Source organism: Hirundo rustica, chromosome 1 (assembly GCF_015227805.2).
Source record: "Hirundo rustica isolate bHirRus1 chromosome 1, bHirRus1.pri.v3, whole genome shotgun sequence".
Classification (NCBI taxonomy): Eukaryota; Metazoa; Chordata; class Aves; order Passeriformes; family Hirundinidae; genus Hirundo; species Hirundo rustica.
The window spans coordinates 10,657,370-10,675,247 of NC_053450.1; the positions used below are offsets into that span (position 1 = coordinate 10,657,370).

General features: G+C 47.8%; 1 protein-coding gene across 1 annotated transcript; it reads right to left on the reverse strand.

Annotated features, from left to right (window-relative positions):
* Positions 1-7,066: 7,066 nt before the first annotated feature.
* Positions 7,067-12,355, reverse strand: TRIB1 (tribbles pseudokinase 1). The gene is made up of 3 exons (XM_040086043.1): positions 12,050-12,355; positions 11,370-11,662; positions 7,067-9,307 (listed from the first exon to the last, which is right to left on the reverse strand). Exons 1-3 carry the CDS (start codon positions 12,353-12,355, stop codon positions 8,839-8,841), a joined length of 1,068 nt encoding a protein of 355 aa, XP_039941977.1. The 3' UTR covers positions 7,067-8,838.
* Positions 12,356-17,878: the final 5,523 nt, after the last annotated feature.

The following is a 17,878-nucleotide window of genomic DNA, read 5'->3' on the forward strand; positions in this document are numbered from 1 at the left end:
CAGCTGCCCCAGTCCCCAAGGAAGATTAGCACCTGGGTAAAGGGCAGGTGGCAGGTGCTGAAGACAGCAAGACTGTGGTCAATCTGACGGGAAGAAGAGACATAAAGATGGTATTGCTTCTCTAGAGGCCTCTGCACAGCAATGACTTGTGTTGGTAGGGACCTTAAGCATCATCTTGTTCCAACCCCCCTGACATGGGCAGGGACACCTTACACCAGACCAGGTTGCTCAAAGCCCCATCCAACCTGGCCTTGAACACTGCCAGGGATGGGTCATCCACAGTTTCTCTGAGCAATCTGTTCCAGTGCTTCCTGAGCCTCACAGTAAAGGTTTTCTCCCTAATAGCTAATCTAAATCTGCCCTTCTTCAGTTTAGAACCTTTCCCCCCCGTCCTAGAACCATTCAAAGACAAAGAGTCCCTCCCCATTATTTCCTGTAAGGCCCCCTTTAGGCAGAGGAAGAGGCTGCAAGGTCTCTCCAGAGCCCTCTCTTCTCCAAGCTGAACAGCGCCAGCTCTTTCAGCCTGAAGTGCTCCAGCCCTCCGATCATTTTCACAGGAGCGGTGCCCCGGCCCTCTGGTCATTTTAAGGACTGTCCTCTGGAATTGCTCATCAGGTCCATGTCCTTCTTATGTTGGGGCCCCAAAGCTGAATATAGTATTTCAGGTGGGGTCTCACAAGAGCAGAGGGGAATGCATGAGGGTCTGATCAATCTCGCTGGGCCTTCATGTTGTGGAGAGACTGCCAGCAGCTTGGGGTGTGTGTGCTGGGAGTCCTCAGCAGCTCCTTCAGCTCTAAGATTGCAGATGCTGAAGGCAGCCACTGAGCCACCTCGACAAATCCAACCTGTAGAGGTTCCATTGAACCTCTGACCACGAGGTGGGAGACCTGGTTAGCATCAAACCCCTTTCCCAGTGTCACAGGTGCAGGGATTTCGCCGAGGGAGGCTGTCAGCTATAATAAGTAATCTCTTTTATCAGCGCACAGCCTGAGCTCCCTGCACCACTCTGCCTGTCACTGGGTGAGGCCTTTTCCTCTCAGGCTCTGACTCATGCCCACATGCGTGAGCAGGATGTGCATCACGGGCCAGTCCCAGGTCAGCAGCTCAGCCCACGGCGCCCTGCGGAGCAGCCCTGCCTGTGCTCAGCAGCCAGAATGCTGCCAGCCATCCAGAGCCATGCCCAGCGCTGGGGACGAGCTGCATGCCACTGCAGCATCTTCTCTCCAGCACACCCAGACGCCCCAGGATGGACCCTCTCCTGCCAGTGGCTAATACTGGCAGTACTGTCTGTCTGCAGGCAGCAAGGCTTGTCCGAGGAGCCTGCAGGCAGCGGGGTACCACCTACCTGGGGTACAGGCACCATCCTGACAAGACAAAAGCACTCTCCCTGCAAAGCTACCCCTGCCCCTCGCTGGAGAGAAATTGCTCAGGGCTTTGGCTGTGGTTGGCGCACACACATGTAGAGATTGGGCCACAGCACAGCTGATGCTCCCTCTCTGCCCAAAACACAAATCCTTTTCCCCATGTGCCCAGAAAGAAAGAAGAAGAGGAGATTGAGAAAAATCAGTCAGGAAACTAAGTCAGGAAATCATTCTGGAGGAGGGGCAGTAGTTCCTCTAACCTTGCACATGGGGAAAGGAAACTATTTGCTGACTTTGCCTTATTTTTTAATTTATTGTTTTGCCAGCTACTCAGATGAAAGGACAGGGCTGCCTGCTGTAATGAGGCAGCCAGTCAAGCATGTCTTTGCAGCACAAAGCATCAGACTGGGACACTAGTAACGAGCAGGGAATAGTCCAAAGGGCACATCCTTTCAAATTCCTCTTTGCAACAGAGAAACTGGACATTTGCTTGTTCTTCCTCACATGAAAATCCAAAATCTCCTGGAGATCATTGCCTTCAGCAGACAGGGCCCTTACATATCAAGGATCACAAGATGAGAAAAAATCCCATGAGTTTGCTGATTAAGCCTTTCTGTCCACTGGGCTCAAGTCTTCAGCACTGTGGGCACTGCAGCTGCCTCAGAAGGCTACTGACCTGCATAGAGCACAAGGTCACCTCCAGTCCCCATGGGGAGTGAGGGCAGCAAAAAGATCCTCCAAAGCTGGGCCAGCTGCTCCTCTTCATCATTCCTGTCATATTGCTGTCATTTGAAGCATATTCCCTCTCCAAGCAAGGTAATTTATTGAAGCAGCACCAAGCTCTGCTGTGGAATTCATTGCTGCAGGGTTTTGAGACCTCAAGGTACAGATAGAGTCAAAGCAAGGGCCAAGCAAGGCTTCCAGTCATAGGAAGGTCCTTGGAGGATGCTTAAATACCAAGGTGGGTATCAGTGGGCCACAGTGTCACAGAATGATGCAATGCTTTGGTTTGGAAGGGACTTTGAAGACAATCTAGTTCCAAACGCTGCACTGTGGGCAGGAACACCTTCCACTGGATCATGTGTCTCAAAGCCCAATCCAGCCTGGCCTTGGACACTTCCAGGGTTGGGGCATCCTCAGCTTCTCTGCGCAACCTGTTCCAGTGCCTCACTACGCTCACAGTCAAGAATTTCTTCCCAGCCTAAATCAACCCTCTTTCAGCTTAAAGCTGTTACTGCTTGTCCTGTCACTACAGTCCCTAATAACGAGTCCCTCTCCATCTTTCCTGTGGGTCCCCTTTAGGTACTGTGTCCCTGTGCTGCAGGGAAACACCACAGGAGGTGCCTGATGGGCACCTGCCATACTGCCACGCACAGCTGTAGGCATCAGGCAGGTGCAGGTGCTTCTCCTGGGGCCAGATGGACCTGTTGGCCTGACAGCATCCTGCCTTCCCCCAAATCCAGGCCGCTTGGGCACAGGCACGAGGGTGTGGAGGAGCAGGGCTCCCCACCATTCTTGTCAGCCAACAATTTCATCCATGCACCAGGTGGGTTTTACACTTTCGCCTGATGTTTGAGGGTCGCCGCCGCCCTGCTTAGCAACAGAGGCTGCTGGCTAAACTTTGTGAGCCTAAATCTGCTGCCATTAGTCACTGGAGGGAACACTTGCTCACACCAGGTATCCCACTGCCCATCTGCAAAGTCCTTCTCATTGGGTGTGTGAGCCTTGCACAGCCTTTTGCCCCGAATTATGTGGATATTTTGTCTCCAGCTGTGAGTACAGCAAAGGAAACTCGTGGTATTTGAGCCTCAGCGAGGCTATGAATCTGACAAGTTGAGACTCGACATGGATGTTATCACAGGGCCCAACACAGGGCTTTACACTCACTTACATTTATGGTTTCTGCGATTCATCTAAATGTTTTATGACTTTTTCACTACCAGGAAGTTAAGAAACATTAAAAAAAAAAAAAATCATGAAAAGAAAAATAAAGTTCTGTAATGAACAATTTGCTGATGCAAGGCTCTGTGTGAGACAGGAAAGAAACTGAGCAACTACCTTGGGTGGTGGGGAAGAGTCATTTTCTGTGGTGACCAGAGCTATATTTGATTTCTTAGGCAATGTCAGCTTTTGCATGCTACATTCCTTGGCTAATTGCCAGCACGATGTGTAATACTTTAGCCACACTGTTGTTACTTAATCCTTTCCTAATCTGCAATTTGCGCAAGAGGAGTAAAATCTAAGCAAAGCCACTAAGAACATCTCCACTAATAATTTATCAAACTCAACTTTTGTTGTTGGCAGGAGACGGTAGTTGATGGAGGTGAATGTTTTCCCACAACAGCGCCGTATCGTAAACACAGGGCAGCTGATTCATGCCACACTTATTTTCTGTCACCCACCCTTCATGTCACCCTGATATTTCTTCGAATGATAAGCCTGTGCGTGTGTGCTCACAACACACCGCCGAGGTCCCAGTTTCATCTCTTTCTGCAAATTACACATTAATTAACCATTAATAACAGTGGGAGTTGCATGCAGAAATCCACACCCGCCGTGATGAGACCGTGCCCTTGGTGAGCAAGTGCCTTATTAATCACCTCCACCTCAGAGCTGGAGCTGCCTCCACAGCCCTGCGAGACAAACGGCCCAGGCATTCGCCAGCCCTAATCCTGCCTTAAAGAAAAGCGTTACCTCTTGCTCTATGAATTTTATTTATTTTGGTCCTCTGGGCAGTGCTTGCTGTTGTTAGAAACATGATTGCTTCATACAGTTATGTTAATGTTTGCATTTGACAGAATGTAATTGATACTTCGGCTGCTCCAGTTTCAAAGCCAAATTAGGAAATGAAGTGCTGCACATTAGCTTGTTTAGCTGGTTAAATACTGTAAATAAATACATGCAGGGCAATGAAAACTAATGAGTTTTCTTTAAGGCATTTTCTAAATAGCTGGCTTCACAGAAAGAAGAAAAAGATGCTGCTGTGAACTCATATCCTGAAGGATTTCTCATTTTGCTGCAACAAAGTTGATCCTGTCTGAAATCTGAACTCTGGATTTCACTTGCAGAAAAGGATTTTGCAAGTTATGGAGGAATCATGGCAAGAACTGTTGCAAATTTCATGGTACTTTTATCAACAATATTTCTGAGACATTGCATTTAACAAAGCCATTTTTTGCAAGGGATTAATTCAGACTGTGGTTATATGTCAAGTTATTCTTCTCAATGCTCACTAGAAAAACATCTTTGTAAGAAGTATTTGCATAGGATATTTCTTTGTGCTGCTAAATCTGTGCACTTCCATAATGTTAAATATTTGGCTTTTTTCCCTGACAGAATGCAACAGCATGAAAAAAGTAGGGAAAAAATTTGGTTTTCTATAAAGAGATAATGTGTTGAGAATTTCTTGACAGAGTGCACTCAGCACTGCTGGAATAAAAAGTGTTTCTCAGGTTATCTGTCAGGCCTCAGTGCATTAAAGGAGAACTAGACGAGAGTATTGCACTGGCTTTGTGATCCAGCCAAGGGCAATGAATTTTCCTCTTGTACATCGGTAAAATAACCCTGTTCTTCCACCCCTTTGCTTTCATAAATACTACATTGATGCAGAAGTGCCTTTGCCTGACTTGAAGGTGTTCTACTAAAATTAGGGCACTATTTAGCATAGGTAGAGTTGAACCTCTACCAGTCCTTTTTGACTGCAAATAACCTCAGTATCACCTGCTTGGCAGAGATGTTGACCTTAAACCTGAGCTAGCTGAGCTGGCTGTTTTACCTGGCACTTTCAGAGGAAGCTGGTTTACAAATTCTGCTGTGCTACTTCAAAAGAAAAATATTGAACTGATGCCTAAAATGCAGCTGAAGTATTGAGAGTTGATAAAAATACATACTTAGGATGTAAGATCTATCCTGCCTGGGAGGTGGTTCGATGTCGGCTTAGGACGGAGACCAGGATGTTGTGAAAAACCTCAGCTTTTCCTGTGTTTTTAGCAACAACAGAGGACTGAAGTCTCCCAGCACTTTTCAGAGAGGTCAATTTGAAGGTGAAAATGGTGACCAGGTCTGCAAAATGAATAAAAGATTCATGTGGTCCTCAGCCAAAAGGACCATTTAAAAATAGACAAACTATGACTCTCTCAAAAAGAAATGTGTGCATTGCATAAATCAAAGTTCTCACACCCACCATCAAAGTTTAATCACTTAATATGCTGGTTCTTTCAACACGTTCTGAAACTTTGTATACAATAATACAAACGATGGGGTAACGAAGCAATAGCAATTTATTCTGCTGTACAAACGGATGTTGCATTATAATCCCTAAAGCAATACAGAGGCTGTTTGCAGATGTTACTACAATTTGGCATTTATTTTAATTGCTCTGCAGTGCAGCTCATGTGAAACAAAGTCACGGGATGACCTACACATTCACCTACTAAGGGTGACTTAACTGCAAGGGGGAGAAAAAAGCATTTTGAAAGTTTTCAAGGTTCCACTAAAATACAAATCTCCTGCAGTTGTTTTGAAAGGATGCATCAGGGCTTCTGTCCAAGCCTGAAAGCATGGTAGGGCAGGGGGTAATTTAATCAGCCAGGCTATGCAGCACGCACATATTTTTACAAGTCTTGCAAGAATGACATCAGTAAAGTAACTTGAGATATTTTGGTGTCTGACATTCACTCAGCAAGTGCTAAGAAAATATGCTTACTGCACAGATCACTGGCTTCTCAGAGTGGGAGTTGAGGTAACTCATGAAAGTCAGTGCACTTTGCTTTATCACTGACCAGGTCCCTCTTCCCTCCTTTTCACTTTCCACTCCCCTTCCTAAAGTAAAACTCTTTTTAAAGTTGCCCCTGCTCAAGGAGCTGCATAGATGCCGTTGCTCCACTGAACAGATTTCAAGCAAAAGGACAAAGTTAAACATGAGGCAAAGTATAAATAAAAATCAAGACTCTCTTCCTCCTCCTTTCCACTTGTGAGCGATGATCTCACCGCTCCGGGTGGATTGCAAGGGTGGCTTGATCTCTTTCAGGAAAGCACATTCTCTAACCTTGATACTGCAGCTATTTATACTTCTCTCTTCTCACCACAAAGAAAAGCAGCTCTAATAATCTTTCCCTTCATTTTAATGAGAGCGCTGTGCTGCCTCCCAGCAGCGGGGTCAAGCCTGTGCCCGCAAGTTCCAGCTCCCTGTAACACCAGTGCTCTTGGTTGCTGCCTCTCCTTGTGGCTGCTCACTTTTAGACATCTGAGATCGGATTTTCCACTGGCTGGAGCATCACATTGCCAGGCACACAGGTGCAGGATGACAGCCCTGCTATGCCACAGCATCTTCTGCTCACAGGGCATAGAGGGAAACAAATGCATGGGCTGAAAAGCAAGAGGGTTTCTAAAATTCAGAGGCAGAGCTTTAACTCCTCTCCTCCCCCTTGTTCGTCAGAGGAGTATGATACCCCATTTCTCAGAACGCTGGGAACATCTCAAGGCCTTTCCACCCCACAAGAGGCAGGATCCATCCCCTGTCCCCACTCTCCCTGGGGATTCAACCCCAGGCTCAGCTGGGAGAGTTCAGGATAAGGCATGATGGAATTCATATCGAGACGACAGAGGAGCTGATCGTCTCTGAGGCCAAACCCCAGTTTTTCAGATTAAACCAGACACACTGAGCTGCATTCCTCTTGAGACACCACAAGAAATGGGGACAAACATTAAGAAACCAAGTTTATTAAAACTTTCTACAAGTCAGACTTTATCATCCACGTTTCCACAGACATATACATATGTACAAATTGGACATAGTGTTTTTAGCTTTTCTGGCAGAATTTCCTACCAATATATACAAATGTACTGTTTTTCATAGAAGGGTTAAACTGTATCACAGATACAAATGTCAAGCAATCATGAGAGGTTTAGTGCAATGGAGAGCTTTAGTGCTCTGCTCTTAATGCTCATGATTCTGTCAAGTTAGTATTGCCAACAATAATTCACATTAAACTGCTCTTCGACACCTCCTATTAGGACAAAGTACAACAAAACAAGAAAACAAAACCCCAAACAGTAAGGTATGTACAAAGTACACAGTCCATGAGGTATACATGGTATTCTCACAACGTGTGGTGGGACTGCAGCTTGCCAGGGTTAACCTTTAAAATGACTCCACTCGAACTGGGTGGTGTTGGGAACATGCATCACCCACCTCACGGCCATTTCAGAAGCTGCACTCTTGCCTAAGGTGAATGGACATCTCTGCATAAACCACTGGACACATGTGAAACAAAGCAGAAATTTTAGGCAGGACTAAGGTTTACTTACCCCCAACCCAGGAAGCTAATGATTCAGATATATTCATTATCCACACATATTGGAAAGACTATGAATAATAATTAAAAAAAAAAAAAAAAAAAAAAAGTGGGGGGGGAAGGGAGGCTGGAGGCAAACAGCATACCTGAATAATCAGCTACGGGTGTACGGCGATTTTACTCTTAAGACTAAATTTTTGGGGGGATGGAGGGGGAAAGAGGAGGCGATGTGGTATTTTTAAGAGTTAAGCTGGTTGAAAAACATGGCCATGTTTACAGGTACTGTACAAGACACCACTCATCCTTTCGCAGGGAAAGGCGCCCCAGCGCAGATAGTGTTACGGTTTGGTAAACGGATACATTTTGGCACTCGGAGCTAACGAGACCTGCTACTTGACAAGCTCGCTGAGGGCACGACGTTATATAGGCTACACTGCGCTAACAGGAGGCTTAAGTCTATTTAAAATGCTTTCCTGGTCAGCAAATGGAATCAGAGGGGATCCAGCTGGGAGATCCACTGGTGTCTGCCTTAGAAAGAGCCACAGCAGTGATTTGTCTTACGGGTGGATCCAGGAGCTTCATGCCTCTGAAAGCAGGATCAGCTGGAGGAGCAGCAGCAAGCAGAGAGCTGGCCGTGGTGGGCGAAGGCCTCCTTCCCTCATTAACGTGTGCTTACAGTCAGAGAGCTGCTTTGTGAGCTGGCTGCTGGGGCACGCCGAGTCGATTCCCCTTTTAACCATTTCTGTCAGATTCGTTCAGATAGAGGTGCACCACGTGCCCCTCTACCCCGACACATCGTGGCCAGGGCTCCACACCGCTGCAGCCGCTGCAGGAAAGGAGAAGGAGCTGCCTTTCTATCCCACACCTTGCCAGATGTAAGACTCTGCAGCCAAGATGTGACCAGTTACAACGGAGGAGGATGTGGGAGGCAGAAGAGCCAGACAGTTCTAACAAAGCTGCACGGGTCCTCCGGGGCTGGAGGGACCAACCAGCAGAGCAAGAGCATGGAATTCTGAGTACACTTAGGGAGTGGAGATCTCCAGGTTGGCATTCATTTACACAAGGTCACTTTTCTGACCATACTGGCACTTTAAGATGCTGTTGAGTTTGCAGACATGGAAAAACAAAACTCTACGAAGATGCCGGAGGTAAGAACTGACGAGGTTTTTAAGATTTCAGGGTTAGCAGAAGAAGGAACTAATATCATCACTGTCTCCATGATATTCTGGGACAATCTGATCCGAAGTTCCCGTCTCCTGGTCTGTATATCCTGGCTCCAAGACTGCCTCAAACCAAGGGTGAAGCAAGATCTCTGGAGCAGTGAGTCTTTCAGAAGGCTCCCGCCGCAGGAGGCTGCGGATGAGGCAGCGGGCTTTGGGGGAGACGTGGTCAGGAATACAAAACTGTCCACGCCTGATTTTTGAAAACAGAGTGCTAGGGTCCGAGTCATGGAAGGGATAGCGTCCCACCAGCAGCGTATAGAGCATCACTCCCAAACTCCACACATCGGCCGATTTTCCAGAGTAAGTTCCCATCGTGTTTAGGATCTCGGGACTGACGTACGCCGGGCAGCCGTGCTTGTCTGAGAGCGCATCGTCTTCGCCTTTGATGATGTGCGTGTCTTCCAGGCTCTCTAGACGCAGCTGAGTCCTAGGGAGGCAGGAGAGGGTGCCACAGGTGAGAAATAGCAACACGCTGTCCATAAGCAAGCACAGCAAGCCCCTGCCATGGCCCCATTCCCTCTCACACTGGCCCTGAGAAAGGAAACACCTCTTAACTTGCAGCACAGAAGTTGCCCAGGCTCCTGGGAACTGGAGTGTAGTGGAAGTGCCGCTCTGTGCATCGGGCCAGCATTCAGTGACACTCATGTTTTTTTATTAACTGGGGATTTTAACAGCACAGAGGACTATTGAGGAACACCAAGTCACTGTCTACCCATGCAGGTGGCAGTGCCACTGCAGGGGATTAATTGGTGACGTGGCACCTTACAGCCACTATGTGCGATTCAGGCTTTGAGCAAACAGCACCCAGCTGTGTGATTCCACAAACCACAAAGCCCAGCTCCCCTCTGCATTGGTGAGAATCATTGCCTTTCCTGAGCTTTGTATTTGGTTGGTTTTGTCTTTTTGGTTTTTTGTTTTTTCATTTTAATTTGTAATCTATCCTCTTTGCCTTTTGGAGCATATCACCGCACCCACCATCTCCAGGTGGAGATGAGTCCACCCCACCCTCCTATTTTGGAGGATAAGGGGAGCTCCCGTTGGCAGGGAAGCAATCAGCCAGCCCTGGAAGGGCTCTGCACTGCCTGGCAGCCTGCTGGGGTGTAGATATGTTGGCTTCAGCCTGTCCTCAGCCTGACCTCGGCAAATACCCATTGGTTCTGCAAACGGAAAATATGACTCAACGAGAACCGTGGGCCCGGGATTGGCTGCGGGAGCCCTGAAACTGCACCTGTGCGAGAGCCCGCGTCGCCTGCCATTGCTTAACCCTCTTCTTGCCAAATGTGATGCACATGACATCGCCTGTGCAACACGTTATTTCCAAATGAGCGAGACTGTGTGCAACGTAACATTTCAACAAATGTTTCATCTTCTTAAGGGAGGGAAAAACTGCAATAGTTTCCTTCAAAGGAATGGCTTTCTTTACGTGTCAACATTTGGCTGTTTCTATTTCAGAGGAGCACTGTTGGTTAATTTCTTATCACATTCATAAAAGGTATCCTGAAGAATCATTAGCCTAGTTTAACAAAACAAACAAAATCTCTTTTCTTTTGCATCAGTAATATCACCTTATGTTTTTATGATATTAAGCACAACTCCATTACAGCTTTTTCTTAGTTTTTTAACATTCTTTGGGATAAACAGCTAGTGAAGAGTCAGTTTTGCTATATTTCTGACTCTGCCATGTGCAGTGAAGCACTGCAAGAACAGCAAACACTCTAGGGGAATACTGAATTATTTCCCTAATCTAAATTTAACAACTAGATTCTATGATCTCTATGAACCTAGGCTTTAGGCTAAGTTTTACTAAAGTGATTTTCTTTGACGCAGGATTCCCAAAGCATTATTTAACCATGTCCCACCTTCCGTCCTGTGTGTGCCAACAATCCACGGGCATAGGTGGCATGGAAAGCACAGCAGCTGAGGAGGGATAAAAGCCTCGAAGGGCACAGCAGCATCACTCTCATCAGCAGAGTGGTTCAGCAAGAAGACCCTTCCCAAGTGCTGTGGCTCCACCGTGGCTCACAAGGCAACTCTGCCGAGGAGGGATCAGAGCTCCAGCTCCTCTCACCTCCTGGTCTCCCAGCCGGGCTGCTCCCTCCTCCCGGCGCAACACCTCCGCCTCCCCCCTCTCCCTCTCTGCCTTTTAGTCATTTCACACTGAATGAGTGGCACACATGACATCTTCTGGCGCTAAGGAGCATCCGAACTAGCAGCCCTTTGTCTGCCAGAGGGTTTCACTGAACTTCTGCTGAATGAGAGGAAGCTCCCGGCGAGCTTCCTCCCTTTCATCAGTCAAGATCTAAGAGGGAGTGCGCACCAGTTAGATCCGTGACCTACTACACACACGTGATGAGGACCTACTCGGATTGCTCGCAGGTGATGCCCGGCTGACGGGGCTGTTTCCACTCCCTGGGACGCTTTTTGTGTCTCGGGATGTGGCATTCCTCCCTCCCCACTCACCCCAGGGCTGGCTGCTGACAGACACTTACCTTTCTTCATTAGAGAAGACAAATTTCCTGAGCTTGAGGTCACCAAGTACGATGGCTGACTGGTGGCAGTGAGCTACAGCGGAGACAATCTGCTTGAACAGCCGGGCAGCCTCTTCTTCTCTCAACCTCTTGCAGCTCCTCACGTAGGAGTGCATGTCCCCAAAGTCCTTTTCAAAAAACACGTAGGCCTTGGTGTCCCCGAGAATAACTTCGACAACCCCGGTGATGTTTCTATGTGACGGCAACTGAATGTAAGGTCGGATCTTGTCCTGGTAGTGTTTGAGGGGGAACACCTGTATAGAGGAAATTAAACCCAAATTCATTCTCAAGGGCGTTAAAAGCTACAGCTCGCGTAGCAACTCTCCCCAAACAATGACGAGGGAGCTGGAGGGGAGCCAGGGCTCGGCAGGACCGGCAGAAGCGGCTACCGAGACCCTTCCTGCTCGCTTTATATTAGGTTGGGGGGGGAAAACTAAAACAAACCACGGTTCCCACAGCCTTTAGGGGAAAGGCGCTCCGAGGTAAGCCGGAGTCCGGGCTCACTCGCAGGGCGTGCAAACGCCGCCGGGGGCCGGCCGGGCGTTCCCAGCCGGAGAGCAGCGGGAGGATGTTCGGCAGGGCTGTCCCCGGGCCGGGCGCGCCGGCAGCACCCGCTCCCCACCCGCGCAGCTCCCGCTCACCTTGCAGCGCAGCTCCCGGCCCGAGCTGACGCTCAGCGCCCTGGACACCTGCTCCCGCTCGGCCAGCGGCAGCAGCAGGTAGGAGGCGATCAGGCTGGGACCCGCCGCGCCGCCGCCGCCGCCGGGGCAAGCGGGGGCACACGGCGACCCGGGAGCGCTCAGGCAGTCGGGGGGGCCGCATTCGGCGAGCCGAGGGCACTTGGCGGCCGGCGCTTCCTCGGCGGGGCCGTCGTGCAGGGGCTGGAGGCGCTTGGCCGGGGCGCTGCGGCAGCGGGCGGCCGGCAGCAGGGACGCGGGGCGGCTCATGGGGAGCGCGGAGCGGGCGCGGAGCTACAGGCGGCCGCTGCGCGCTGGGCGCATCCCTTCGCTCTCCCCGCCGAAACCTCGGGCCGTGTCCACCATCTGCTGCCGAGTCCGCGCTAAAGTAGTTGGAGGCTTTTAAAAAAAAAAAAAAAAAAAAAAGGTGATTCTCCTCCTCCTCCCGGCCCTGACGCACGGGGAAATGGGAGGAGGGAGGCTGGGACACGCCCGCTCCGCTCGCTGCTCTCCGCGCCCCGGCCCTGCTGGCGCGCAGCCGGGCGGGGCGGCGGGGGAGTCACCGCGGGACTTGGCGGGGCCGGGCGGCGGGGACCCCGCTTCGACCTTAAATAATTGTGTCGAGAAAGCGAGGCCACCTTCCTTTCCAGCGTCTTGTCCATGCAATTGCAGGCTCCCAGCCCCAGTTCTTACTTTTCACTGATCACTAAAAAGCCATCCCTTACCCCAAGGTTTGCATCACGACGCTGTTGTGTGAGCCATAAGCGTTTGCTCATAAGCGTAGACGTAACGTGCACCATCAGGAATACTTGGTACTGGGTGTTTCCCATGTTAAAACTATCTGCTGTCCGAAAAAGGAATAGCTCGGAGATCCAGGCAGCAGCCAGCAGCTGAAGTGACCTGCGAGGAGCAGACTGAGAGGAGCTCCACAAGGCTCAGAAGTGTGGCTTTAAAGGAGTAATAAATAGAGGACAGCCAGGCAGTAAATGGGGGGGAAATCCCTGGGGAAAAAAAACCAAACAGCTGTCATTTGACAAGAATGTTTCAGAAGAAAACCCTCCAGTTTTCTGTTTATATATATGCAATTTTTCTGAAATTTAGTGCTGACACTTCCCTAATATTAACACAAGGGACCCTGTGTTTTTGTTATGCAGTAGAATCAATTCCCATTCTGTTTTGGTTTCCCCAACCCAGGTCTGTACAAGCAGCAAGAGAGCTGAGGATGGGCCCCCCAGCTCTGAAGCCCGTGATGCCACACATGCAGGTATTTGCTCAGATTCCTGATAGATAACTGCACAGCAAACCCATGAATGCCTTCAGCTACTTCTAGTGTATTTTAAGAAACACATGAAACTCTTGTGCGTGATGACTCATAGCATAGCAGTCCCATTAATGCATTTAAACATAAAACGCATATGCCATAAAGGGATATCCCAGGGCCTGCATTTATTTATTTATTTATTTATTTTTTCCCCACAGAAATACAATTCTGTTAATGCCTGCAGATTGTTTTCTATTGAGTGATTCTGCAGATTGAGTGATTCACCACAACTCTAAAAGCACGCTATTTTACTTGGTTCCTCTTATAGGTAAAACAAATGCAAGTATCTATCAGAGCTTTTGTTTTACTTTTCCCTTCCTGGAAGTTTAATGATTGGAATGCTGCTGCTGGGTGAGTGCCACACGTGTGGGTTGCTTCCTACATCTGAGACAGCACTAAGTGTGTGTGGGGAGGGAGGCTGTCAGTACCCTTGGGGGCAGGGGAAGGGTGCAGACTCATCAGAGCAGCAATGGACCTGCATAAAGGTACTCATGGGCATTAGTAGTGTGCACCAGTATACCCTGTAGCTCTCTCAGAACTGAGATGCAGTGTGAGCAAGAATGAAGGTGTCAGTGTCCTCACTCTCCCAAGGATCCCCCTCTCAGCTCCTGTGTCAGATTGCTGTCCCTTGCTGAGAAGAAGGGCCATACTGAGGATCTATTGCACATGTTGTTGGAAGCTGCATCCTTCACCTGCCCAGCCTTCCATCCATTTAAAACCTCTAGGTCCACATCATGGGTACACAGTGGCACCTGAGCAGAGTGCTTGGTTCAAGCTACTGGCAGACAAACAAGAGAAGGCACCTACTGGTCCTGAGGAAGGGAAAAAAGCACCTCTGGTCATCCTGGCTCTGCCAAAAACACCTGGCGTGTGAGGAGAGCAGAGATACACACAGCATTGTACCTCACAGTCCTGCCACATTCTCCTGGTGCTTGAGCAGCCTTTTCTCACAGGGATTACAGCAATTTCATGGTCTGTATGTGTGTCCGTGCTAACTGGAGCCCTAAACCTGGGCATGCAGTCCCCAAAGATAACCCCTGGGGCATTCATCCCAGAAGCACTGATGGGTGCCCTCCTCTAGTTGACTGTGTAGACTAAATTGCAGTTGACTGTCTACATGTGACTGAGACAAACCAAAGCCTAAATCTCGCACATCTTTGCAAAATGGGTGAAGTTCTTGACAGAAGGAAACCTCTGTTGCTTTTTTAAAATGACTGACAAGCTGTCAGGTACTCAAAGCATTAATGTTATGGCTAAACATATAAGAGCAATTATTACTCAAGTTAGTCTTATGTTTTGGGTACAGAACATAGGAAAAAGTCCACATCCAGATTCCCCTCCATCCCCACCAAATTAATTTCAAGATGCAGAACAGAGAAGTGATTCCTACTTTGGCTTTCCTAGTTTTTCTAATTTTGGCCAATCCCCAAAATGACAAAAAAAAAAAAAAAAAAGGATACCAAGGATGGTGTCCGATGACCTGCATGGCATGCCCTTTCTCAAACAGCTGAAGCTTGTCCTCCTTGCCCATCTCTGCCAGTGTTCACATGCAACTCTGGTTTGGTTAGGAAGCAGTGCTGAGAACAGGAGGAACTCCAGGAAGAGATTTGTGAAAAACTGTTGCAACATTTCACTATCAGAAGATTTTTGCAGAAAATGGGGCTCCCACACTTGCCATAGCAGTTTGTTGCAGGTCACACCACTAGCTTTTAAGCATCCAGGCTTATCTCCTGCATTAGTCTCCTCCTGAAATCAAAAGCTATCTTTTGGGGTCTTCCTTCTACTCCTTGCACAAGCCTTCATCATTCCATCTCCCTCTTCCCCAAAAAAGACTTTTCAGGGTCTGCCTGCTTAGCATATGTGATGAATACTATCACAGTAATTCCCAGTTGTGCCTGTGGTGAATTTGTGCCTGAATGGCTTTAGAGCCCTTCAGAGTGAATCAGGACAATGTTACACATCTCCAGTGAACAGCACTGAAAATCATTGTGGAGCACAGATCAATGCACAATTACAAACCTAACGCTGGGATAAAACACTGACTCTGCGGATGAGTCCTGCTATCCAAGCGTCAGGAAAAATAAACTGCTGTGAGCCAGCAGAATACAAGGAACCCTCACTCAGCCCTGATGTTCCAAAGGGACTTGGTACCTGTGAGGTGGGCAGGGATGACCTTTGGAAGTACAGTTCAGTAGTCTTTGTGCTTGGCAAAGGACAACAGTGTACAACAGGCACCTTCCCAGTACTACCAAAGTCTGAGGAGCTCTCAGTCAAAGGACATTGCAAAATTGTTACAAAAAGTAGATCCTGCCTTGGAAAAAGCCAGAGCAAGGAGGACTGCTCCCTGTCTCCTCACTTCCTGGAGTCCCAGCTGCTAGGCAAGGATGTGGGACTGCAGCAGAAAAAAGAGCCTGCGGGATGCGTATCACAGAACGGGCACGTCCTAGCAGAGGGAAAAGTCTTGCCCAGCACAGATTTTCCAGAACTGTGGTAAGGTGAATATCGCTTTTCATATATTTTTTCTCTTTTTTGAAACAGACAAGCAGTTTAGTGTATGTCAGGTGAAGACTGAAGAATCCAGAATTCCTGGTGCTCAGGCACTGATCTTCCCTTTCCTGTTATTTAAGGAAATTTTTGTTCCATGGTTTTCAAGCATCTACCTGCCTTGCCCTCAGTCAGTGCTTACACTCACCTGAACAGCTGCCTTTCCTTAGATACTCACAAAATTATCTCTGTTGCTCCAGTTCTCTGACCCTTTATCTCTATAACTAGAGCAGCCAGAGGCAATGAGAATTGTGTAACCATCTCCCCACTTCCCAAGTGCTTGGGACGGGTCTGGTAACTTTGATAGTACGTCTCATGAGACACACAGAATAAATCTCTATTAGATTAGGGCACTTATAAATAAACTGCCAGCTTGCTACAGGAAAAAAAATGAAAAGGTCTTTATTTTAGTTACTGGATGAGAGAGGCAAGACACACAAATATTTTGGCTAATATTAAACTATTTGCAAACTATGAAAAATAAATATATTTATTTTAAAAGTTATCTCAAGCCATGTAATGAAAATCAAACTACTGCTAGATTGAAAGCCAACAATTTAAAACCAGCATGTCATCTATAATCTACTGGTATACAGAATTACCCTGCACAGATGGGCCTCAAAGAGTAGTCGTATGGGCAGGTGATAAAGAACTCAAAGTAATGGTTTTTATAGCAGAACAGCATCTGTGATAACCCACAGCCATGCTCAGACACGGTGGAACTTGGCAGCAGATTCACCACTAAGATATAAAACACATGACAAGCACGTAGTGACATCAAAAGGAGTGCAATGGAATGGTGTTCAGATGTCTCCCCTCAAGCCCACACAAAAGCTGCTCTGAGGGCTGCTGTAGCACAGAACTCTCAGTGATCCCCTTTTGATAAGCCTGTTGTTATCAAATCCAAGGAGTCTTATGAGCAGCACCTCCTGACTTTGTTCCTTTGCTAACTGAAGAGCATGAAGGCTTCTTCTGTTGCCTGAAAGACGTGTGAAGGTTCAGGTTTTAGACCTCAAATCCTGTTTTTACTTCAGAAGTTGATTGCACAAGCGGACAGTGAATGAGTGTCTCCGTTTCCCTTGCGGTCAGAGAAGATCTATTCATACTGAGTTTACAAGCAAACACTTCCTTTGGTAAGCTTCCCATGCAATTCAATTCATGTGCGTGCTTTCAGGCTCTGTCTTTGGGTCTGGACTAACATCAGAACAAGCGAAAGAGGCAGGCTCTCCTCTCAGCCCACCACAGCCTTTTCTGCAGTGCTTTGAAATGATGAAACACACTGTGTTTTCTGCACGCTGCTGCAGTCCTGTCAAGCCACTGGGATTATTCATGCATCAAGAGGCTAAGCACATACACAGTATCTACTGGATGATGTACACCTGTTCCAGAATTTGACTTGCTTAATAATCAATCTAATGGTTTTGCTCTCTATAGTTACTGGCTGGGAGCCTAGAATCTGCTGGCACCTACACACAGGATTCTCCTCTGAGCATTCTGTGACCACGTCAGGTGTTTGAAATATTATGTATTAACAATAAGTACTTTATGACCAGCAAATAAATTATTGTTTATAGAAGACTTGGAATTTGCAGTCAGTACTAGTCTGTACCTGTAGTGAAGAGCCATCAGCTTCAGGCTTTGGCTGTAGTAACAGAAAGGAAGACCTGTCCTTGGGATATTCTAACATTTTCCACTCCAGGAAGCCCTTTTCTAAGTGCATCTTCTTCACTGTATAACAGAGCACTATCCATTAGGCAAATGTTTAGTTAATGGACAGAGCAGGAGCCATACATGAAGATTTTTAGGGAAGGTGAAGATTAAGATTCACTTGATATGCCAGTGAAACTTTATTAAGTTGCACAGTAAATTCTAAATTAGCTGTGGCCACAATACTTGAGAAAAATGTCATGAAGTACTTGTGACCACAG

Bases quoted from the DNA above. Each gene is read 5' to 3' on its own strand.
- TRIB1 (XM_040086043.1), bottom strand. From the start codon at position 12,355: ATGAGCCGCCCCGCGTCCCTGCTGCCGGCCGCCCGCTGCCGCAGCGCC. The intron at 11,663-12,049 runs GTGAGCGGGAGC...TCCTCTATACAG, and splicing joins GCCGGGAGCTGCGCTGCAAG to GTGTTCCCCCTCAAACACTA. The intron at 9,308-11,369 runs GTAAGTGTCTGT...CTGCCTCCCTAG, and splicing joins GTCTTCTCTAATGAAGAAAG to GACTCAGCTGCGTCTAGAGA.